Source organism: Archocentrus centrarchus, chromosome 4 (assembly GCF_007364275.1).
Source record: "Archocentrus centrarchus isolate MPI-CPG fArcCen1 chromosome 4, fArcCen1, whole genome shotgun sequence".
In the NCBI taxonomy this organism is placed as follows: domain Eukaryota; kingdom Metazoa; phylum Chordata; class Actinopteri; order Cichliformes; family Cichlidae; genus Archocentrus; species Archocentrus centrarchus.
Genome location: NC_044349.1, coordinates 28,366,731 through 28,390,699, shown reverse-complemented (window position 1 = coordinate 28,390,699; position 23,969 = coordinate 28,366,731). Strand labels below are relative to the sequence as shown.

The 23,969-nt window shown below is 41.7% G+C and overlaps 1 protein-coding gene across 1 annotated transcript in view; it reads right to left on the bottom strand.

The window, feature by feature from the left end:
* The window catches only part of LOC115778929 (capping protein, Arp2/3 and myosin-I linker protein 3-like), a 34,521-nt gene extending 11,146 nt beyond the window's left edge, over positions 1–23,375 (bottom strand). Inside the window, 29 exon segments of the mRNA XM_030727308.1 lie at positions 3,512–3,631; positions 3,718–3,805; positions 3,931–4,106; positions 4,196–4,309; positions 4,395–4,514; positions 4,601–4,699; positions 6,961–7,054; positions 7,480–7,548; positions 7,654–7,826; positions 8,450–8,504; positions 8,739–8,835; positions 9,020–9,101; positions 9,933–10,002; positions 10,143–10,247; positions 10,816–10,892; positions 11,212–11,289; positions 11,395–11,504; positions 12,030–12,116; positions 12,429–12,523; positions 14,433–14,521; positions 14,610–14,685; positions 14,763–14,836; positions 14,960–15,030; positions 15,337–15,431; positions 15,592–15,713; positions 17,579–17,638; positions 17,728–17,778; positions 20,547–20,641; positions 23,294–23,375. Coding sequence (XP_030583168.1) covers positions 3,512–3,631; positions 3,718–3,805; positions 3,931–4,106; positions 4,196–4,309; positions 4,395–4,514; positions 4,601–4,699; positions 6,961–7,054; positions 7,480–7,548; positions 7,654–7,826; positions 8,450–8,504; positions 8,739–8,835; positions 9,020–9,101; positions 9,933–10,002; positions 10,143–10,247; positions 10,816–10,892; positions 11,212–11,289; positions 11,395–11,504; positions 12,030–12,116; positions 12,429–12,523; positions 14,433–14,521; positions 14,610–14,685; positions 14,763–14,836; positions 14,960–15,030; positions 15,337–15,431; positions 15,592–15,713; positions 17,579–17,638; positions 17,728–17,778; positions 20,547–20,641; positions 23,294–23,351 — 2,700 coding nt within the window. The 5' untranslated portion in view covers positions 23,352–23,375.
* Positions 23,376–23,969: the final 594 nt, after the last annotated feature.

Below are 23,969 nucleotides of genomic sequence, written 5' to 3'. Positions count from 1 at the left end.
GCCAGGGAAACGGTTTGCTCCAGCGCTTTAACCTGCTGCTCAGTATTGAGCTGCTCTTTTTGTGTGTCAGCAGAGATTCTCTTTTTATTCTTTTTTTCAGGTTAATTTGGCCTCCCTACATTCCAGCCATATTGGTAGCATTCAGATAATATTCGGTTTCAGGTTTAGTTTCCTCATTTGGAGAGATGATAAGAATGATTCTGCAGGTAGGAATAGACAGAGAGAGAAAAAAAGCTCTAATTTACTGTTAATGAGTAAATGTAGATACAGCACACAACTGAGAACTCATTTTAAAACTGGAATAGGGATGGAGGTGAAGCTGCTCCATTAAAAGATAAGAATTTTTTTTTAACAATTTCATAGTTTTGTGCAACATCATGAAGAGAGCCAAACTTATATAAATTCATATGTAAAAAGTCAGTTTTCTCTTCTTTGTCCATTGTCTATTGTGTGTAACAATAACATGATTTCTGTTTAATGCCAGTCAGGCTTTGAGGGTAGCAATTATTGGCCTTTTGAAACATGGGCATTCAATATCGTGCTTCAATCACTACAATCAGTGGAAGCTTCTAAAGGCCAAAACACAATTGAATTGACTATACATCATCAATTCAAGTATTGTTAGAACGTCTCCAGTGAAGGAGTAGGAGCCTTTCAAAATTTCTGACCTTTAACTGTAGTGTTCCTGTCAGGAAAGTCAGCTTAATGTTTCAAATGTCAAAACTCCAAGGAGAAAGTCCTCATTCCTGCAAGTTTTGTCACTACTGAAACACTGTTTCTGGCTTAGTTTTAGTGCTCAAGTTTAATAAGGTGAAAAACGAGCAGGGGATCGTAAACCTAATTTAATCAACACCAAACTCACTGAAGCATATATGATTTGTGATGACAAATATGAAATATCGTTATTATGTAACAAAATACAAAACTGAGAAACAATTCTCCTTTCCATGTCAGACAGAAATTGAAAATGGTTTGAAATATTGAACTAATATTTATGAACATCACAGTCCTCCGGGGTCTTTTTTGGGAGTTATGATACTTTATCATATCTCCAGGATTTCGGTTTCTACACAGAGCTGCTTATAGGTAAAACAAATGCTGGAGGCAATGTGTTTAAAAACATCCAGCTCGCTGGGCTTTTTTTTCATTTGCTTAATATTGATAAGAGGTAATGTTAGATGGGATAAAAATCTATTTAAAGCCTCCTCAGCCTGGTTGTGTAGACATAGTTGGCCATACTGACAAAAAGTAAAATATTTCCTGTACATATTTATTTTTATTTAGTTTTCGGGGTCTTCTTCACGAGTGACGGGAGAAGGGAGCAGGAGACTGACAGGTGGATTGGGGCTGCTTCTGCAGTGATGCGGACGCTGCACCGGTCTGTCGTGGTGAAGAGGGAGCTGAGTGTGAAAGCGAAGCTGTCAATTTACCGGTCAATCTACGTCTGTACCCTCACCTATAGTCATGAGCTTTGGGTAGTGACTGAAAGAATGAGATCGCGTATACAAGCGGCAGAAATGAGCTTCCTCCGAAGGGTGGCTGGCCTCTCGGGTGAGGGGTGCAGCCATTCGGGAGGAACTCAAAGTAGAGCTGCTCCTCCTCCACATCGAAAGGAGCCAGTTGAGGTGGTTCGGGCATCTGACTAGGATGCCTCCTGGGCACCTCTTGGGTGAGGTGTTCTGGGCATGTCTACTTGGGCAGACCCAGGACACGCTTGAGAGATTATTTCTCTCGGTTGGCCTGAGAATGCCTTGGGGTACTCCCCAGATGAGCTGGTAGAGGTGACTGGGGAGAGGGAGGTTTGGGCTTCTCTGCTTAGGCTGCTGCCCCCGTGACCCGGCCCCAGATAAGCGAAGGAAAATGGATGGATGGTTAGTTTTCTAAGTGTATACTATTGTTTCAGTTAGATTTCCTCTTGTTTTCATTTCTATTTCAGTTCATTTAAAAAATATATATATTTATACAGCTAATTTTTAGTATATTTAATTATAACATCCTTCCTCTAATTTCATGTAAGTGCATGCTGTGCAGTGGTTAGGATTCCCGCCACACAATAAGAGGGTTTGAGGTTCAAACCACCTGGTCAACAAGGATGTTTCCTCAAAGTACTCTGACTGTCTTCCTTAGTCTGAAGACATGGATGTTAAGTTAAATGGCAATTCAAAATTGGCACTGAGTGTGAATGTTTAACTGTCTCTCAGAGTTGGCCCTGTGATCAACTGCTGACTAGACGTGCCAATGGCATCAGCCCCACCACAACCATGATTTTGATAAATGGTTCAGATAATGGATGACTTTCAGTAAACTTCTCATTTCTTGTAAGTTTGAAGGTAATTAATCCTCCTCTCTGTCACTTACAACCACACATTTAACGTCACAGGGTATAAACCCTGGATAACGCGCTTAGGTAAAGTTTGCAGAAAGTAGACTGACAGTGTGACAGCCTAACTCTTTATAGACTTAGCTAGAATCTTAAAGTGTGGGCACTGGGTCGGTGCCCAAGTGCCTGTTAGGACCCTGGGTCGTTACATGTCAACTGACCAATGCTTCCATCCTGACCATCACTGATTTCCTCAAAAAAAAAAAAATAAGTAAAACCCAAATAAATAAATATAAAATTCGGGATGGGGGCACACACTTCTTAATAGGAAAAGTGCCACTTAAAACTAATCAGATCAATGGTATTGAAGATATTTGAGTTTGAAAATGAAAAAAAAGAATGCTAGTTTGTTGTGATATGACTTTGTCTAAAAACTTCAATTTGAAATGTCTAGAAAGATTTAGTGTCTGGTTATAACATCTGTGATTGTTTTCTGCCTAACTTTCCCAAAATGAATTTTTGAAAAATTCATACTTTTGTTTACAGGCAGCATCCACGGCCAGTCAGACTGTATATTCTAATTTCAACCCTCTATCTTTGAAATAGTTCTACAGACTATAGTTTCCACAGACCTTCAAATATGGTAGTGCAGGCCATACTATCAAAATTTCAAGTAAATTCAAACTCTCAGAATTTAATGCTGAACTTCTGCTACACTTTTGAAAGATCATATTCCTGAAGTCATAGTCTAGGAAATACGTGCAGGGCTTTGCTGGATTTTTTTCCTATTTCTTAAGGACATGACTTTTAGATATTGTTCATCTGCTGTTGATAGTGTTTTTTGGGGGTTTACCACTTCTTTTTTTTTGACCTCCAGTTTTCTCCAAATGGACACACTGCACACCGCTGAAATAAGCCAAGTTGGGTTTTTTTGTAGATTCAACTAAACAAATAGGAAGGCATTATGTGTTTTTAAAAAAAACTACAAGGCTCCTTAGAAGCAAAATATAAAGAAATGAAGGGCTCAAAAGTTTTGCACAGTACTGTAGAAGAGAATGGAAATGCTCTGAGACGCTGCCAACATTATCACATACGATAAAGAAGGAAGAACAAACTAAAAACTGGAAACCGTTCTGATCTTCTGTTGGGCTCTGACCCAAATCAAACATATGTCCATATGTCCACACTCACTATGCTTGTGCCAAGCTCTTCATCTGTGATGTCCAGAGAGTCTCTGTGCCTGTTAAACCTCCAGCCTGTCCCATCTTCACACGTCCCTTCCCAGCATTTAAGATGAGACACCTGCCGAGTCTGAGAAAGACAGTGTGCTTAAAACTTTTGACACACACTCAAACTGCTTATCTTTCACAAGTTTACAGTCAATGCTTTGTGTTTACCAGGTTCTTATGGGTGGCGTAGAGCTCCTGAAGGATCTGGTCCACGATGGAGTTGGTGAGATAGGAAACCACTGACAGCTTTACTTCTCTGCAGAAGATTGGGTTAGAGGAAAGGGAGACACTGACGGGAAGAGGCTTGGTAAAAGTGAGCGCAAATCAATATTCTTCTTATCAAATTCAGACTTATTGTTGCTGCCTCATCGTCTCACTTACTCCAAGGCCCTGTGAATGTCCTGCGCTGCTCTTTCCATAAGGGCAGTGCGAATGGCAGAGCGAGGGATGGACACACGCTCAGAGACAGATGAGAGGGGTGGGCTTAATCTCTCTGCTGCAGAAGAAGATAGAGGGCAGAGCTCGCGACAGAGAGACACCATGGAGTCGACGATCACCTGCAATCGATGCCAGGTATTGGTGACTTTGTCATCTGTTACGGATCACAGTTTCAAAAAAAGAAAAATAAAGAGGCTGTGTGATGTACCTGCAGCTCCTTGTCGGCAGCTTTGGCGAGTTCACCAGCCAAAGAGTCCAGTCTCTGCCGCACCGGCCCATCCACAGACAGCACATGAGCCAGCTCACACAGTGAAGGGTAGAGCTTGGAGCACCACAGAGAAGGGATTCATTCATATTCAGCGTGACAAAAATGCGAACACTACACTTACACATTTCACATCACTCACAGCGCGAGAATTCCTCGCCTCTTTTAGCACTTGTTTTGCAGCTTGAATCTCCTCCAGCTCTCCGACGCCCCGCAACAAACACACCTGCTGCTGGACACGCACACAGAGGCGCTCCATCACCTTGGAAACAGACAGGCGGGGGAGTGTTACAAGTGCAAACACTCATAAATAGACGCGGAGCTCAGAGACACGCCGATGAGTGCTACCTGTTCAGCAGTGCTGGTGACCAGGCCCTGATGCAGCCGCAAAGCCTGCCTCTGAGAGAAGCGTTGAGTCTGGTTGTTCCTCACCAGAGCGCGCTGGATCTGCGTGGCAAAGCGTCAGGATACAGTCACAATTATAATCTGGCCATGAAAACACGAAGAGCACATGAGAACATGATGACGCAAAAGGTAGACTGCAGCAGAGGGAACAAAGTGCAAAGAGCCAAGTGGTGGGTGCTGTCGTTTTACAACAAACTTCAGAGTCCCGGTTCTCAAAAGCATATTAAAACTAAGATGATTGTAGACTCCTTCTTTAAGCTTTAGAGGTGTCTCCCAAAAGCTCTTAGAAATGAACAAAGTCTTCTATCAAGTGCCTTTGTCTCGCTCCTATCCCCTACAGAGTAATAATTACAGTAATAACTAGAATTAGCTTATTAAGTCTAATTTATGAATCTCCTAAAATGCCACTTTCCCGACACTGTTTGAGCTTCCATATGTCTTCATAAACAACTAAAGACAAAAATAAATTAACAAAATTATTATTCACATTTATTTATCACTGTCTGTTTGTCAGCACTGCAAACAGAATATGTTAAGAGACTCTTTATGGTAGATGGTTGCACTCAAACTTAAGTGCTGCAGAAGCTTAAGAACACATGAAAAAAAATGCTCTTTCACAGTTAGGCTTAAGATATTCTTACTTTCGCTGTGAGCTTGTAGGACATTATCATCTTAGACATATGAAGCTTCTAGGGAAACCTAAAAAGGTCTTTTCTTAATGAATGCGTGAACCTCACTGTTTAGTTTGGAACTGTACAGATTTCTTAAGAGGTCCAAGTTTAACTGAAAAGACTTCATATAGTGGGGAAAATAATTATTTGATCCCCTGCTAAAATTGTAAGTTTGCTCACTTACAAAGAAATAAATAGCCTCTAATTTTTAATGGCAGTTTCATTTTAATGGGGAGAGACAGAATATCAACCAAAACAAAAAACAAAAAACATATTACATAAAAGTTATAAATTGATTTGCACATTACTGAGTGAAATAAGTATTTGATCACCTGCAATCCAGCCAGAATTTTGGCGAGCACACAGATTACAATCAATCAGTTACAGATACTCCTGATTGCAACTCATTATGTGTATAAAGCACACCTGTCCACAGAATCAATTTCTTGCATTCAAACCTCTCCACCACCACGGGTGAGACCAAAGAGCTGTCAAAGGACATCAGGGACAAGATGATAGACCTGCCTGAGGCTGGAATGGACCACAAGACCACCAGCAAGAAACTTGGTGAGAAGGTGACAGCTGTTGGTGCAATTTTTCAGAAATGGAAGAAATATATATTGACCATCAGTTAATTTAGTCTGGAGTGCCAAGCAAGATCTTGCCTCATGGGGTGAGGATGATCATGAGAAAGGTGGTGGAAACACCGTCAACACCTCCTTCCCTCAGCCAGAATACTGAAGATGGGTCATGGTTGGGTCATCCAGTATGACAATGACCCAAAACATACTGACAAGATAACAAAGGAGTGGCTAAAGAAGAAGCACATTCAGGTCATGGAGCGGCCTAGGCAGCCTCCAGACCTCAATCCTATAGAAAGTCTGTGGAGCGAGCTGAAGCTTCGAGTTGCAAAGCAGCAGCCAAGAAACCTGAAGGATTTAGAGAGATTCTGTGAAGAGGAATGGGCCAAAATCCCTCCTGAGTTGTGTGCAAACCTGGTGACCAACGTCTTGCGGCTGTGTTTGCCAGCAAGAGTTTCACCACCAAGCACTAATTCATGTTTTGCTTTGGGATCAAATACTTACTTCAGTCAATGACATGCAAATCAGTGTCCTCACAACATAAATCACCACACGGCCTGGTTTTGTTTCTGTCTGTTTCTTTATCCCCGTTTACATGTTTGCTTGATGGGTTTAAAAAATAAAGACATGCAAATTAATTTATAATCTTTATGTAATTTTTTTTATTGATATTCTGTCTCTCTCCATTAAAAAAAACCCAAAAAAAATAGAGACTGTTTCTATTTCTTTGTAAGTGAACAAATAAGGATCAAATAATTAGTTCTTCTACTGTATTTGCTTCCTTTTTTGGATACTTGTCTGCAGCCCTAAACATCTGCTCATTTGTGGTCTCAAAGCATTTAATGAATTACTACTAGACTGCTTTGGGGGGCTGGGTTATCCGTAACAACTTGCAGATATTTAGGGTTGGTTGACAACTCTTCACCCCATCATCTCTCAGAACATTGATGGAGAAATACTGCTGTGAGTTTTTTTTTTTTTTTTTTTTAAATCTTCCCAGTTTGACATATTTCTTGAATTAATGTAATGGTGGTATATCTCTGATGCCAACCTTGGTCAGTGCCTGCTCTGTCCTCTCAGGGGCACTGCGGTATGCCTGGCTGATGTCACTCAAGGGTAGAGGCATGTACTGTAAGGTGAAATTACTGAGAGGAGAAAGCAGAAAAGCAGGCAAGGGACAAGTTATTGAACAAGACAGTAATGGACTAAAAAGAGAAAATAAAGTGGGTTACAGATTCCAGGGTTAGTTAAGGTTAATATCCCCACCGGACAGAGCTCATCCTAAAATATCTTTCCTGTGCCATTTAGTGACTGAGTAATACTTTGATCCTTGCAACCATGTCATTCTTTGCCCAAAGGCAAGTCTGGACCATTTAAGATAGCATAGTGGAAAACAACAATTTGCTCAGCTCAGCAACATGGTTAAATGTACTTAATCACACTTTTAAAACATTTCTTAAAAATAGTTCTCGCAGCTGATGTATAAGACATGCTCTTATTCATTGATTAGAGCCCAGTGGGCATATATACAGAATAGATGTAGATGATTTTTTTTTTTTAACACTCTTACTGTTCAAGCGCTCGGGCCACATCGAGAAATCCTGCTGCGGAGGTGTTGTTGCGATCCCATGTCACACTCCTGCAGGGCAAGGTCAGAGTTGCATAGAATGCAAACTTCCACACAGAACACAAGTCGCTGCAAAAACTGCAAAAAAAACTTTGCACTTAACAGTCTTTCCTTCACCTGAGTGTCGTGTTGATTTGAAGGGCTTTGCTCAGCATTTTGGCTCCAATGTCTTCCATGCTATTCCCGCTCAGGTCCACTTTTCTCAGGCAGGTGTTGCTGCCCAGGGCATTGACCAGCACGGTGCCCCGAGAACGCAGGCGTGAGTCGCAGAGGGACAAAGACTGAAGGGCCTAGAGAAGGAGGGGACACAAAAATGGAAGAATCGTGTGAGAAGACAGCAAGAGAAGCCAAGAGGGTAAAGCGCAGAGGTGAAATTTACTGAATAGTGATTTGACTTCTTGTCAGCACGACTTTACATGCTGTTTGCATGAATTATTTACAATATGTGCAGTGATACAGACACTGCGTCCGCAATGTTAACAGAGCAAGAGTAATAATTGATGAAACAGTGACACGTCTACAGTGAAACACAATGCAAAAATTATGTGTGCAGGAATCTGTGTAGCATTTTAACTGTAAACAGAAAACAGACCGCAATTATCTGCAAGTGATTTAATTCATACTTTTATTTGAAGACCACATAAAGGAAGTTGACATACGAAATGGCAAAACTGAGAAATGTTATTGTTTTTTGAAAAAAAAAGTTGTATAATGATTCAGTTTTTGGTAAAACAAAGCATTATTTATTGTTTGAATAAATTAATTAAATAAGAGTCAATTAAGTTTATACGTTTTCCTTTCCAGAATATGATGAATTTTTTTGTCTCTGCAGCTGATTTGTGATTTTCTATTTCTAGTGTTTGCCATCAGAACACCATACCCTACAATTTGTATACATATTTTAATTACTCACACATTCCTCCTCTTGCATGAGTTGAACTAGCTTCTGCAAGACTTCATCCAGAACCCTGCGGACACAAACCGTGGAGACAAACACTGAGACAAAGCAGGATGAGCAGGGTTGAGTCATCTTCTGCTGCCTGAGGAGTGGCAGCCACTTATGAAAACAGAAATAAAATAACAAATGTGTATATTCAAGCTGGCATATGCCGTGTAAGCATGCTTGCACACACATCGAGTATATCCATAGGGTATATCCATAAATAGATGCAGTAAAGCGCGACAGAGAGCACTGACAGCACCTGTTTTTGATGTTGAAGTTCTTGCCCAGATGAAGGTGTTTGAGGGACGAGTGTCTGGAGAGGGCTGGTAGTACTGTGAGCAAGTCTGCATCGAGACCTGTCAAAACACATGCGCGCGCGCACGCACACACACACACACACACACACACACACACACACACACACACACACACACACACAGCTCAATATGGTAGGACCCATTAGCAGCCCACACTAACCTCGGCTGCCCAAAGACAAAAAGTCAAGGTCACGGTGGGATGTGCGGCAGTGTGCCACTGTACCGTTGTCAGAGATATCCAGAGTGGCGATGGAGGAGACTCTGGGGAAGAGTTCCTGGATTACAGCAGCTCCGGCAGACCTTAGCTGGAGAAAGATAGAGACAGATGGGAAAACTAACATGTGCACAGCCATGAATCAGAGTCATTTTAACTCCAGTCTTTGGGGAATTGTTCCATTTTTCCCGCAGTGGGGCAAATTTATGGATTTATGTCCGTGCAAGCTTTGCTTTGTTTGTGATCTGCAGCAGTTCAGCTCAAAGACAGAGAAAACCCTTTATGCTTCAGTACACATCCTCTGTACTGTTTAGCATAGCTTTTTTTTTTTATTTACATAAAATATAAAACATTACCGTTTGTGAGCTGGTTAAATCTAATAAAATAAGTAAAATACATTTACAGTTTCAAATTAACAGTTTTTGACAGATGACAGCCATATTTCATACCTGACACTTCTGTGACAGTTATTTAAAGATGCAACTAACTACAATTACAAGATATAATTTGGAGGTACTTATCCTCGAAGTACATCTACACTTCAGTCTACAAATACTGATTATAGCAGCTTGCAGTAAATGATCTGAACACTTTCACTTTTAATGTCTTTAATGTCCAATTTGAAAATATATCAGTGAATTTCACACATTCTGGATGAGGAGAAATGTTTTTTGATTATCTCAACGTCATCTGATGCCAGATATACACTCTCATCTAAATCAATCCAGCTGCATATAGAGGCCACGAAGACTTGCAATTTTCTTGCACTTGTCAATGCAACTGAAAGCATAAGTAAAAGCTCACGTCAGTACTGTCTATTTGGTTCAGAGTGCTTCAAAATCACAGGTGATCTATAGCTCAGTACTGCGCCTGGACACCTCCTGTGTTGAAATCCAGCATAGATGTGAAGATGAGGTCTCACCTCACAGCCGCTGATGTCCAGATGAAGGTCATTGATATGAGGATTGGAGGTTAACCCTGTGAGGAGAGCCCTGTGGAGCCAGAAAGAAGAGAAGTGACGGACAAGTAAAAAAAACAAGGAGAGGGAATATTAAAGGTTTTGCTGGCACAGAGAAATTCAGATAAAAGGGAGAATATTTGGATAGAGAACTAGAGGCAACATGGTAGGTACCTCAAAACATCAGGGGGCAGCTTCATAGAGGCCAGGCTGACATGAGTGAGGCTGAAAGCTGAGCTGAAAAACTGACGGAACAACGGCAGCGTATCCTTCACTTTCCTATTGGATTAAAAAAAAGGCAGAGGATCAAAGAGAGGAGATGTAAAGGTGAAGAGATAATACAGAGAGTGGGATGGGATGAACCCGACCACACACACAGGAGATGAAGTCACATTGTTGACATGCTGGGTAAATTTGAGTGCAGAGCTGAGTGTAGAGTACTGACAAAGAATGAGAAATATGAGTGAATATTGCTTTGGTGTAAGAGGAGGGAGTGAGTGGGGTCAAATGATAGATAGCTCTGCTTAAATATTCATGAGTCTTATCTATGCAGACACTGCTGAGAGTTCTGCTTTTAAACGGCAGCAGACACTCCCACAGAGAGGAAACACAATGTTCCAGTGATTCCCACAAAGCACATTTCTGATTTCCCATTAAGCAAGAAATTAAGATAACGACTGACCAAAAAAAATAAATAAATAAATAAAGAACTGCTAAAGAAATAAATGGTAAACGAATGACACGAGCGGAAAGATGATGCCTTTGAGGTAAAATAGGGATGATATCTTCCCAGATTTGGATTTGGAGCTGCATTTATTGTTTAGGTAATCTTAAAGATATGACTAACCTGTGGGAGAAGGAATTTTTGGAAAGATTCAGAAAGGAGAGATCAGCGCAACACCCCCTCAGAAGAGCCCCAAATAGCTGCGTGACACACAGGGTGGAAACGATTAATTTGGGCTGAGAATCGCACGGAAAGAGAAATGCATTTCTTTTTAACATTGCACATGCATTAGGGATGCGCAGATACTGATGGCATTGTCGCTTATTTTGATTTTTTTTGTTTGTTTGTTTGTTTGTTTTGCAGAAATCTCAGTTAGAAAAAAAAAGCAACTTTGAGCATGTCATCGCACACTCTTTGAACATTTAGTCAGCCCAGAATTAAAGTGAAACCGCAGGAAAAACATTGGCCGGTGCATCCCAAGCATACGCATTTGATCGCATTCACACATTAAATACTCACTGAGTCAACACAGCAGTCTGTGCCCGATAGATCTAAGTGGACCAGGCAGTTGGGCTGAGACAAGAAGAGATAAAGGTTCTGTGAACAGGTCGAGAAGAAGAGAAACATCATATTAGGCTGGAAAAGTGGAGGATAAATGGGGCAGCGTGTATTTGTGTTTCCGGATGGGTTGTGCTTTCTGACCGATGCATCCTCTCCCGAGAGGACCCCGGGGTTCTTGCTCAGGTCCAGGTGCAGCAGGGAGTTAGAGTACTCATCGCTGGAGCACAAAGCCTGAGACAGAGACACCACTCCTGAGAGAGCGAGCGTGAGGGAAAGGGGAGAAGGGAGCCGAGGGACAAAATGGAAAAAAAAAGAAAAGAAAAGCGAGAGTTGGTAGTTGTACAATATTAAAAAAAGAGAGCGAGAATGCTCTCAAAACATTTTGTGTCTTTAAATTATTCATAAACATCTTGTAGCAGCAGGTATCAGTGGGTGTTATGGGAAGTAGTGCAATTCAATGTAATATTTAAATTCTCCACTGGGTACCCTGTAAGATGAGACAGTAACAGAAGGCACGCTGCCTGCAGGGCAGCACAAGACATTGTAAGTCAATATGGAGTCATAGCGGGGCAAAAACATAAAACAAAACTCTACAGAAGAAAATTATCTGCATATAAAGTCTGGAGACTTCATATCCCCTCACGGTATGATCTAACCCGAGTTGTCTTCTTGTCTTCTTCCTGAGTTTGGTGAGTAACAGCCTTTCCTTACTTTTATTTAACTCAACAGATGGGAAAAAGAAATGAAGGGAAAAAAAAAGGGTGGCAGGTCCTAACCTTTGGAGGTGAGAGAGGTCTTGGAGAGGTTGAGGAGACGAAGTCCTTTGCTGAGGCGACACACTTGCTGGATTAAGTTGGACACACCTGCAGCATGCACACAAGAGATCTATAAAGTGAGTCACAGAATTTTTTCATCACTTGAAAGCAATTTTTTAACTCTAACAGCTGTACCTGCTTCTGAGAAAACAGCTCAGGTACCTGATGAGACTGAAAACGAAGGACTGTTTTCTGTCACTGTTTGACCCAACAGACCCTTTTTGGGTAATATTTAATTATAGAACATTAAGAGTCAATAAAAATAGGGGTGTTTTTCTTTATCACATCAAACACTGGCTTGAGGTCTTCTTCACACCCAAACAGTAAATTTGACAAAAAGAGGCTCATGTTTCACGATACCTTGGTTATCCAGTGAGTTGTGGGCCAAGTTGAGGGAGTGGATGACAGAAGCAGGATTCTCTGAAAGCGCTACTGACATCTTCTGTGGGAAGTCTCTGTAAAACGGGTGCACAGTTACATACAGCTGCTTAAGGACTGCAACTTATTTTCCATTATCGGACATTATGCAGAAAATGTCCTTCATAAGTCTATAAATCACTTGGTTTATAAAGGATAAGTGCCCATTATGATGTCTTGAAATATGATTTTTTTTTTTTTTTGCCTGGCTTGTGCTGCATTCCCACTACAAGCTAGAAAGCTACAACAGCCATGCATGGCCAGCTACAGTGTTGGTAGTGTTGCTCCAGTACTTGTCGACATCGTCCCTGGGGTTGTGTCTGTGAGAGGGGACATGAAAGCATACGATAGTTGATGTTTAACCAAATCACTGCAGAGCTGAAAAAGTTGAGGCCAGCTCAACTTTTTGGCATGAACTGTTTAGGGATTACAGCCATTTTTATACACACTACCCCATTTTCAGAGACTCAAAATTTATTGGACCAACTAACATAATTTTAAATATGAGGATTGTTTTTAATACTTGGATGCAAGTTTGCAGTCAGTGACTGCCTGAAGTCCCAGGCCATCACCGAATGCTGTGTTTCTTCACTTGAGATGCTCTGCTAGGCTTTTGCTTCAGCTGCTGCGTCTTTGTGGTTCTCTCTGTACTCAGTTTTGTCTTCAGTAACTGAAATGAATGCTCTGTTAGGGTGAGATCAGGTGACTGACTTCAGAATTCATCCTGCTACGTCTATCGGCAGTCACGTGATCAATAAACATTAGCGACCCAGTTCCACAGGCAGCTATAAGCGCTCATGCCAAACATTGCCTTTACCATGTTGTCGAGGTATGTTTCAGATCATGAGCAGTTTCTCTCCTTCTCCATACTTTTCTCTTTCAATCATTCTGATACAAGTTAATCTTGGTATCATCCATCCAATGAATATTTTCAGAATTGTGCAGACTCTTTTTTTTTTAGAAGCTTTCTTACAAAATCTAATCTGACCTTCTTGTTCTTGAGTGTAACAAGCGATTTGCACCTTGTTGTAAACCCTCTGGTGACTCTGGAATATAGACTTCCACAATGAGAGGCCTATCTCATCGAGTGTTCCTGACTTGACTAATTGCAAAAGGTTTTTCTTGACCAAGGTGCTTCTGAAACCATCCATTTAAGTTGTCTTCTGCGGGCTTGTGGGCCTTTTGGTGTTGCTTCTTCTTAAGAATGCAGTAGACTGTTCATTTGGCCACTCCTAAAGTTTTTGGTATCTCTGACTGGTTTAATTTGGTTTTTCAACCTAACGATAGCCTCTTTGACTTCTGGTGGCATCTCTGTGGACCTCGCATTAACAGTTCCAATGAACAACTACCAAAACAAGCTGTATTTGTCACATGATACTGCCGTTTGCAGTTACAAAGTGCCTTTGAAAAGTCCCTTGTAGCAAGATACTTCTTTACCGGTAGCATGAACATAACATAACATTCTAAAACATAAAGATATTCAATGAAATTCAACTGAAACTGCAGCAATTCAAATGACTGACAAAGCCTCGGGTGTCATTATGAACTTAAACACCCCATTCACAGAGAATCATTTACAGTAATACAGAACTGCAGAGATTTAGCCTTGCACTTTCATTAAGGTGAAAGAAAATAAGACCAAGACATTTTCATTGAAGCATCAGAGGCCGATGTATCCTGATTTTAAGTTCTTAGCATGGCTCAAGATCCCCCCTCAAAACAAACAAATAAAAAAAAAACAAAAAACACCACAGTTCACAAAACACATTTAAACTGTCTTGTTGGTTAGATCGCCACTGCTCAGTAAATGCTGTCATTTGCATTGAAAGTCTTCTGTTAAAAGGTCAAGCCAAGATAACATTAATGATGTGAAAGTGCGGGAGAACCCTTTTCAGACAGTTGATATTAAAGTGAAAGCACAAAAAGCAAATGAAAGGCGCTACTCACGATTTTAACCCGGCATTCTCCAGAGTGATCTCTTCAAGGCTGGAGGATTTGCTGACTGTGTGCAGGACCTGCTCAGTGACTTCTGACCCCTGATGCAAGGAGGACATACAGTATTGAAACCCAGTTTGGCGACCCTTCAGAAATACATTAAGCTGTAACAGACAAGTTTATACTTACAATGCGCAGGTCTTTGCAGTAGAGTTTAGTGAACCAGGTGTTGTAAGCCATTGATGCAACAATCACTGCCAGATCCCTGGAAAAGGGAAAAATTGAATAAATGAGGTACTATATTTTTTTGGTAATATTGTTCAACCGCCCTTCGTTCCTTACCTGCTCTCCAGGTGGCTGAAGTCCAACAGGTTAAACTCCCTGTTGTCCTGAGAGTGATAGATGGTGTCCACATCCTAGGAGCAACATCATCCATGAGCCTGTTTGCTGCAGTGTATGACCCCTCATATTGTGCACAGTCATATATGTAACACTCAAACACACTCACAGTAACACAGGCACAGTCCCACAGCTCTTACCCACTGCACTTCCTCCTTGCAGCTGATGCCATTATAGTCGCACAGAGCAGCGTAAGTCTCTGAGAAGCCTCCTGAGAGAGGCAGGGGGAGGAACAAACAGAGGAGGAAAAAAAGGAGAGATGATGAGAACAGCTGCTTCCTTCAGCAGTAAAGGGAAAGAAAAGGGAGGAAAATGCACACAGAAACATTTGTCCAAATTATCAATCTTTTATATGTGTGACAGCACTAAAAAGAACATCTGGGAGACCATTTGTGAAGTATGTGTGCCAACTTCCTCTTGAGTCTGCCAAGCGGTGTACACGTGCTCATATCTGTGTGTGAGTGCATGTGTATGCATGCATGCATATTCCCGTGTTTGATGATAACGTCTCTTTTACCACAGGCCCTCTGCGTCTCCACTGAAGTCTCAGAGCTGGGTGAATACTTCCTGCTGCCCTCCGAAAGGTCACTGTCTGAATGACAGATGGAAGGGCTGCAAACATGAAAGAAAGACAGATACTGTAAGGAATCATTTATCTTTTGATAATTGCGCAAATAAAGGTCATCCTTCTTTAAACTTTCCAATTTTTCAACCACTGCACAGACGTGACAGTTTATTCTCATTTTATCTTGAGAGACAGTGACACACTTACGCAAAAATTGAGTTGTTGAATATTCGAGACAGAGCGAAATTTATATGGCTGACCACATGATTGAGGTGTTCGCGTGATTCAAACCTCAGGGAGTAACTGGACTTGTCAGTGTCGATAACAACCTGTGTATAAAAAAAAAAAAAAAGTGTCTGTAAGAGGCTGAAAAGTATTGTGGCAGTGGCAGGAGGCGGCTGAATCTTATACTTCACTTAATAAATAACTTGACTATGATGGGAAAAATTTATCCTTTCCATAAGCACATAACCAAGTTCACCTTTATAACTGATATTGCAGCTTAATCTTTGTTATGCTGTAGTTCTTTTCCACAACAGCAACTCGATGACTACTGACCTGGAGATTCCTATGAGTTGAACCTTTAAGAGCCCCTAAGGTCTAGATTGTAAGATCTTTCTTGCTTTTCGCTATAGTCGTTTTCACACACTCACTGTATCTCCAGACTTTTTAGACATGTAAGAAAGCAAATGTCTGAATCAGTCAGACTGGTTCTTACCTTGCCAGCTCCCTAGTACACAGTCTGCATAATGTAAAATTGAGCCAATGTGAGAATAGTGAGTGGGTCATTTCGACCTCACTGCAGAAAATTCCTCGGGTATTTTTAGTAGTGAAAATGAGTCTGAATTGGAGAATCTCCTGTTGTGCACTAAATGTAGCACAACTTTGGACAACATCCAGACTTGATTCTGCTGACATTAATTACCACGAGTTCAATGTGAAAACTGTCATCACATGGGTCGCAATTTGTATTTTAGTTAGGCCCACTACAGTCAAAAGCAGATGATTATTTCCATCTGCAGTAATTTATGTTTGGTGGCATGGCTTATTCTGGGAACTAACAGCTCTTCCATGCACATACATAAGAAACATAAGCCAAGGAGAGCAGTAGCAAGACCCCAACACAGAACACAGCAGGCATTAATCAGACACATCATTAACAGGAACTGGGGTGGAGCTGGGTTATAAGGCAGCTTGCAGAGGTGCAACAACTGTGGGTAGGCTAAAGCAGCTTGAAAAGCACACCCTATATGGGATTTGCTAATTGGTTGTGTACAGGGGTATCAACTCTGCCATCAGTTGATATGGGCTGGCAGTGAGAACAGCTGACCCGCTGAAAATGCATCTAAGCTTGTCTTCTAAACTAAAGTTATGCTTGATTGTTTGTACTGAACATCAGTATATTTTCTCTTTGCCTGCCTGAGGGAGTTGCTGTTCACTCAGTTCTGTGTAAGCTAGCAATGGCTGACTGAACTTGAGACTAACGGTGAGTTGTTTACATTGGTGTCTGATGACGCTGGCTTCACTCCACCTTATTCCTTGTTCCTAACTAGTCATGAACTTGACCACAGTTATCAGAGTCACTAGATTGATATCTGTGAATTGACTCTGTTCTAAATTGCAATTCTGCTTCGGCACTGGACCTTAGTGTAGAAAGAGGTGAGTCACTTTTCCCTGAGGCGTGATGTAAAATAAATAGGGGGCTCATCCAGGATCACTCACACCACAAGCCTTAATACCTTACTCCTAGACATAACAGCACACTTTCCAAACTGTGCAACACACTGTAGCCCTTGCTGTGCAACAAACAAGCTTTTATATCCTTCAATGTAATACCACCTCCTGAGTGGAGCTAAAATCTAGATCCAGGGACCAGCCTGCAAAGCGGTCTTGTGGAAGAGTTTGGAGGGAAAAAAGCAGATCTGGCAAGAATCGTGTGGTTACAGGTAATCGAGTTCCTGTAGTAGAAAAAGAAGCCTTTTTAATTTCACAAGCAAAGGCTTAAATAAAAACAGGGAAAAAAGTTAACAGGAGAGCTCTTAATGTCACAGTGGCTGATAAATGTCTAAAATGCTTTTGTCTTGCTTTGAAGGCCAAAGTGATGTAACTGCATCATTATACAACTGCAAAGACAACTTTGTTGTAAAAGTGCAGTGGAGTGCATACGGAGTTCAATGTTAATGTAAAAATTCACCTGGTGTTCAGGTTGAGAATTCAAAGCTCGAATCTCCAAGAAGTTGAATGTGGTTTCTACCTGTAGTCAAGAGACACACAGTTGACATTTCAGCTGGTACGAATCTAAAAGCCTCACACCGCACATTAACGTGAGAGTGTGGCAAGTACCTTAGCGGGAATCTTTGGCGCCAGGAAATAGAGACGCCATGTTGTGAGAACCTAGAAAAAGGAAATAAAACAAATTGAATCAAGACACTTGAAAAGTTCACTGCACAGTCATACTCCCGAGGGAGAAAACAGTCCCAGGGGTTTCCATGGTAATGGAGTATTCATCTGCTCATCCAGGAAATAGCTGTCTATGTCAGGGATACGCCATCAAACACTAACAGACTGACATCTTAAAGTCTGAGAAATGGTGACAGGCTGCAATGTTTTAATCACAATCAAGCAAAATTTTATATTACTTCTGCTGTGGGTAAAGATGACAGTGGCTCATATATTTAGTTTGAGACTGCAGTGTGCCTTTGGGCCCAGCAAGCAATCTCTTCTGGTCATTTAGCATCGCTCCAGGTCTTTAATATGAGAACCGCCAAATTTCAAGTCTAATAGATGTCTTCACTACCCTTCGCATCATAGGATCTGTTCTAAACACAGAAATGTGGGTTATGCTGGGTCATAACATCAAATTAGCTCTTTTGCTTTGCCATCTCTTCTAATTTGGTGTGTGCAGTCAGAGGCATGTTGGATCACTTTTAGTTCAATGCAAAGTTGATGGGAGTATGGGTGTGAATGGAAATTTGAAAACAAGTCCAGAGCTTTTTTGCATATCTCCATCTGAAGGTGCACACGCAGCATTTCTTTGCGTGAACCTGCTCATTTTTGGCTTGGAAACATTTATGTCATGCAGCTCTTGCATAAATATGATTCTGTCCCTGATTCCTCTTCATGAGAAACAGTTTCTTTCTTTTTTGTTTTTTGCAAAAAAGTCAGTGTCTCCATCCATCAAGGCAAACAAAGAATAGCGATTCTTTGGCATTTTGCAGCTCTCCACCAGCCCCTGAGTACTGCCCTCTGCTCTTTTTCTTCTCCTCTTCTGCTCCGTCGCTTCCAATCATTTACTCCATTCTCTCTGATGGGCCTGCTAAAACACTCCCTAAAGACAAAGCCCCCCCCCCCCCCCCCCCCCCCCCCGACCTAATGCATGCCCATGTGGCTCTCCCCAGTGAAATAAGTAATTAAATTACAGCTCGCTCACGCCACTGTTATGTTTTTTGGAGAAGGAAGCTTGACACAGGCCTGTCTGAAGCACACATTGACAGCCTCTTACACCCACACAGCAAGTGAGGTGTTGAAAATGAAATCATTCAAAATTCAAAATGTGCATGTGAGATGGAGAGAGTGAAAGAGAGAGGTGAAGATCTGTGCTTCACTTCAAAGACTGTCTGAAGGAGTTGATTAGAAGGACCAGATTGTATCGCATTACGGTGATGAGTCTGGGTTACGGGTGGTAGTTAAGAGGGTGCTTACAAGTAAACAGAAGTAAATCATGCTGATGCAGCAGGAGAGAGACACTTATCAGAGTCTTCCACATCAAAGGGAGACTATACACACACACACTTCACACATACTGTGGCACGATTATGCAGCTACATAACAGATAGTCTAATTCTGCTTTGTTTGACAGTTTTGAGGCCTCTGAGGATAAATTCATGTAAACCGTAGTGACAAAGCAAACCACCAATCACAAAGCAAGCTTTCAACTCCTTACTTCAAACCTTGAACTTCCAACGAAATAGGAACACAATAACCTAACACATTTAAAGTCTCCTCTCTCCCGCCAAATGCTAACCCAGTACATTTGATCAACCTCCAATCTATTTTTCCATCCACTATGTGCGCCCAGCAGGAGATAGAACTCTTGCATTCCAGTTCAGCTTTTAATCGGAAGCAGTAAAGGAAACAAGGATTGGAAAGAGATTATTGGAAAGATGTTTCTGGCAGACAGACATATCAAAGTGCCTGAATATCAAAGGCTGTACAAGGAGAAACTCTCCTAACTGCCCATCCTCGCCACATGATGAATCATTACAGCATCCAATGAGTGAAAATGTGCACTACCAAGGCAAAAAAAGTCCCTTTTCTAAAAGCTCATTCACTCACTGGGGGAATTGCAGAAGAGGCAACAGAGGTCACCAGTGTGTTAAAACTGTATAAAAACTACACCAGTCAGACAAGGAATTGTTTTATATTATGCCTATGAAGATGTACGGTTGCATTGCTGCACTTAATGGTGCACTCAATCAATTATACCTGCTCTGCAGTGTGTGTTCCCCATGTGAATGAGCTCCAGTATGCATGAGTTGTGTCCTTTTCTGCAAATACAGAGGAAGTGTTATGCATTTCGCAAACACTGACATTCATACAGGGTCCAGTCTGATTTCCTGTCCACAGTGTACAAGCTGATTGCCCCAGATTTTAATCAGATAGCTGGCTCAGTTTCACTCACTCAAATACAAATTTCATATTTCTGTCCTATATTCTCTCATGAAAGCACCCCCAGAATCAAAGGCTGTGAGCTGTGCGGCCCCCCCACTGCCTCCACAGGCACACAGGGATCCACAGCCGCTCCCGCAGATCCTGTCTATCCAATATTCATCCTGCCAAGCCGCCAACAGCAGTCACAGAAGAGGGGCATCAGCCATAATGCAGTTAGCAAGTGACCAAAGAAACAAGATGTTTGCTGTCGCTGTTAAATAATGAGGATCTTCTGCCTCTGCTGTCTCAGAAATCAACACTGTGACAGAGATCTATTAACACTGCAGGGGAAGTTAACATCAAAGTCATAGCACATACATGATGCATGTGTCAGGCTTCTTATGTAGCACCATTATGGTGTTCTTTTTCTTCTGCATCAGCAACCCAGTGTTAAAGCAGAACCCATTCTAACAGCCACGCTCTCAGCAAAGAAACAGAAAGCAGCAACTTACCAGAATTCTGTCCTCTGTTTTGCCATTTTTAGTGTCAATCTTAATGCCACGGACAAACTTTATAGATGATTTATCAATAATCTTCCTGATGCTTTCTGTGGATGACAACATTAACATATGTTACAACATAATTTCTCTCAGTTTCAGTCTGCTAAAGGAACAAACAACCATTTGTGCAAATTTTATAGCTTTTCATATAAAAAAAACTGCTTGCAAGCTGTTGTCTTGTAGATTCGCGAATGCTTTTCTATTCTTCCAAAGTCTCTTGCAGAGAGGCTAGAAACCAGAGACTAATCACAAAGAAATTCTGTCTGTATTTATTTTTGTTAATTATGCTATTGTCTGGTATTAATGTGCACTAATTCTAAAACACAGGCACAGCAAAATCCTACAACAACACCACCACTTTGATGGACATAAAATGAGACATAGTGTTCACTGTGCAGGATTATTTACAGGACCTCATGTCTGTACACATTGATTTTTGCGCAGCTGAAGTTGCCTAAAGGGACACAGTAGAAAAATCACTTTCAGAGACCTAAAGCAATAAGGAGTGCTATGACAGAAATTCAAATTAAATGGAGTAAAATGTGCCAAAAAACAACAACAACAAACAAAATTAGAACTTTTTTAAAGTTCAGATCACTATACAGATCAACCTGCGCAACATTATCTGAGGGGTATGTCAGACTTGACCTGTTGTGGCATTTTAAATGATAAAACTAACCCGGTGATCTAAATGATTATATGTAATAATATAATATACACTTAACACTGAACCAGAACGACTGACAGTGCTTCAGGTTGTGCTCCAAAGCACAAAAGCACTCAGTGGGAAGTTACCAGATTTCATGGATTAATTACTGAATGACTGTGATACATAACAATGTTTTGCCTCTGAGGTATTTCCTTTGAGGTATCATCAGAATGGTTCACAATATGCTGCAGTGTTGTTTTCTTCCTCACAGGAGCAACATGACACATTTGAGCATCAGTGTCTGTGATTCACTGAGAACTGTTCCTGTCAAACAGCGTCACTGTCGGTGCTCTGACCCTTGACTTGTATATCCAGCACACAACATGCCTGATGCGCCAGAGGAAGCATCTTACTCACAGTTTGGGCGCACGTAGCACTGACACACTATCACGGAAACATACAGTCGCTTGCAGAAATCACATGATTCAGCATCTCAATTACTCTGGCTGCACAGCATCCTGACTGACGAGTTTATGAGGAAATCGATACAGAGGCTGGGTTGGTGTGATTGGGCAGTGGAGTTTATACAGTCACAATGGACAGTGAAGCCAACATTTCTTTTCATGGCACTATTCATCTGTATTTTTAGGTGCACCCGAGGCTTTGGGTGGCCAAGCTCAATTGCAGTTAAGTATGTTTAGTCAAGTTATGTACGTACTTTACTTGGGTATTTATATTTTATGCCCCATTACACTTCTACCCCATCAAATTTCAGCAAAAAAAGAGCAGTTTTTATTTTACTACTTTGGTCTCTGATGTCATATGAAGGGGTTTAGATGAGCTACCTTTTTGTAAATAAATCAGTCAAGTGTCATGATCCTAACCAGATACACACACTTGATGCATGAAAGATAATCAAATATTATGACCTGCCTACAACAAGAGGAGTACTTTTTGACACTTTTAATACATTTTAAACATCAGAATTAACCATATTAATAGAGATATGTGAGCTAAAGATTGATAACCAAAGTCCATTCAGATGTAAGAAAGGCTCTTTAAAGTGACCTTGTGCACGCCGGCAAGCCACCGGGTTCTCCACCTGTCAGTCAGTGCAGGAAGGGCGGGATGAGGCGGTGCAGCCGCCCGGCAGGTGGCTGAATGAAGAGGCAGGGATTCCACTGGATTAATCATCACAGTGAGCCTAATAGAGCCATTAGGAGTAATTAACACAGCAGCAGAGTCCCTGCTACCCTGAGCATGTGTGCTGTTGGTGCATGTGCAAGTGCTTTTGCGCGCGTGTATGATATTAAAATCGAGGCAATGCTGTGACTTTGACATATGTAAGCTGTTGCTGTTTGAGAAAAGGGGAGTAAATATTTGTGCATTCTGTCGCGCTGTTGAGTTTGTATAGCTTATGCATTTCTGCTGGCAAGATACGGTGAACATCTGCCTTTATCGGTGCCCCTCTCTTCACTTTCCCACGCACGCGTACACACGCCTGCACGCGTGCAGTCAGCATCAGCGCTCTGGCTGGTTAGGCTGCAGAAAAACAAAGATGAAATACTCAAGAGTTCAGGGTTAGAGTGGGGGAAACCTCACTGTGAAATGGGTGTGTTGGTAATAAAAAAAAACGTGCAGGGAACAAGATGCTACCAGACCCACGAGTACACACCATTATTTTCACAACGCCCCTTTTCCTCTTTGGCCTAGGGCTGGGTTTTTTTTATTTTTTTTTTTTTATTACCTGATCTACCCAGAGAGGGCAGGCTCAAAGCTAATTTCCCTGCACTGTAAATAATTAATTTGCAGATTAACTCATTCATATGCGCGCAGAAAGGGGAAAAAAAAGAGACGCCCCGGAAATCTTCAGGACTGAATGAAAAGGTGTAGCTCATGACAATCATCCAATGCGTCTGTACGGTCGCAGCCTCCGACAGCCGCGCGCAGAAAAAGCACCAGGAGCCTGACCGCACACGCGCCCGGGGCGACCGCGAGTACACCGCCACAAGACGGGGAGCAAAATAACCAAGCGGCAGTCTTTACCCACCTGTGATATCCTTGTTCACACTCACGAAACCAGAGGCAGTGAGCTCTTTCGAAGCCATGTCTGTTCCTCTCTCCTATTGCCGCCACCCCTCCTCCTCTTCCTCTCCTCCACCTCCTCCCCAATGTCTCTCTCTCTCTCTCTCTTAGAAATGGACAGAAAGGATTCTCTCTCTCCCAGGCATTCCAGCAGAGCATCCGACTGCCCAACGCGCTTCCTGGAAGAAACCCTTTGGATGTCGGGAGGCTGGATGGTGGGAGAGACGGGAGGTGGAGGGGGTGATGATGATGAGGAGGAGGAGGCGGGGATCACTGTGGGATAATGAGGCTGTGGTTAGCCTACCTGTGAGAGCACCCCCAAGTTAGAAATCACAAGATACAAACCTATGGAAACATATGCAACACTCAAACTAGATATTATTATGAGAGTTATAAGACCTCATAAAATGTGCAATTAAAAAAAAGATTTGTCCTGTGGGTCTCTGTTTGGTTGTCCCTGGTATTCCACTGAAGAGGCAGGAAATGGGATGGATGTAGGCGGAGCTCATCAAATATTATAAAGAGCAATATTTGTTTTCTAACAGTAATAAAATAAAATTCATTCTCATTTATATTCTAAAGAGCACTAATGTTCAGCAAACTGACATTTCTTAATTGCACAGCTGAGGCTGATAGAGATC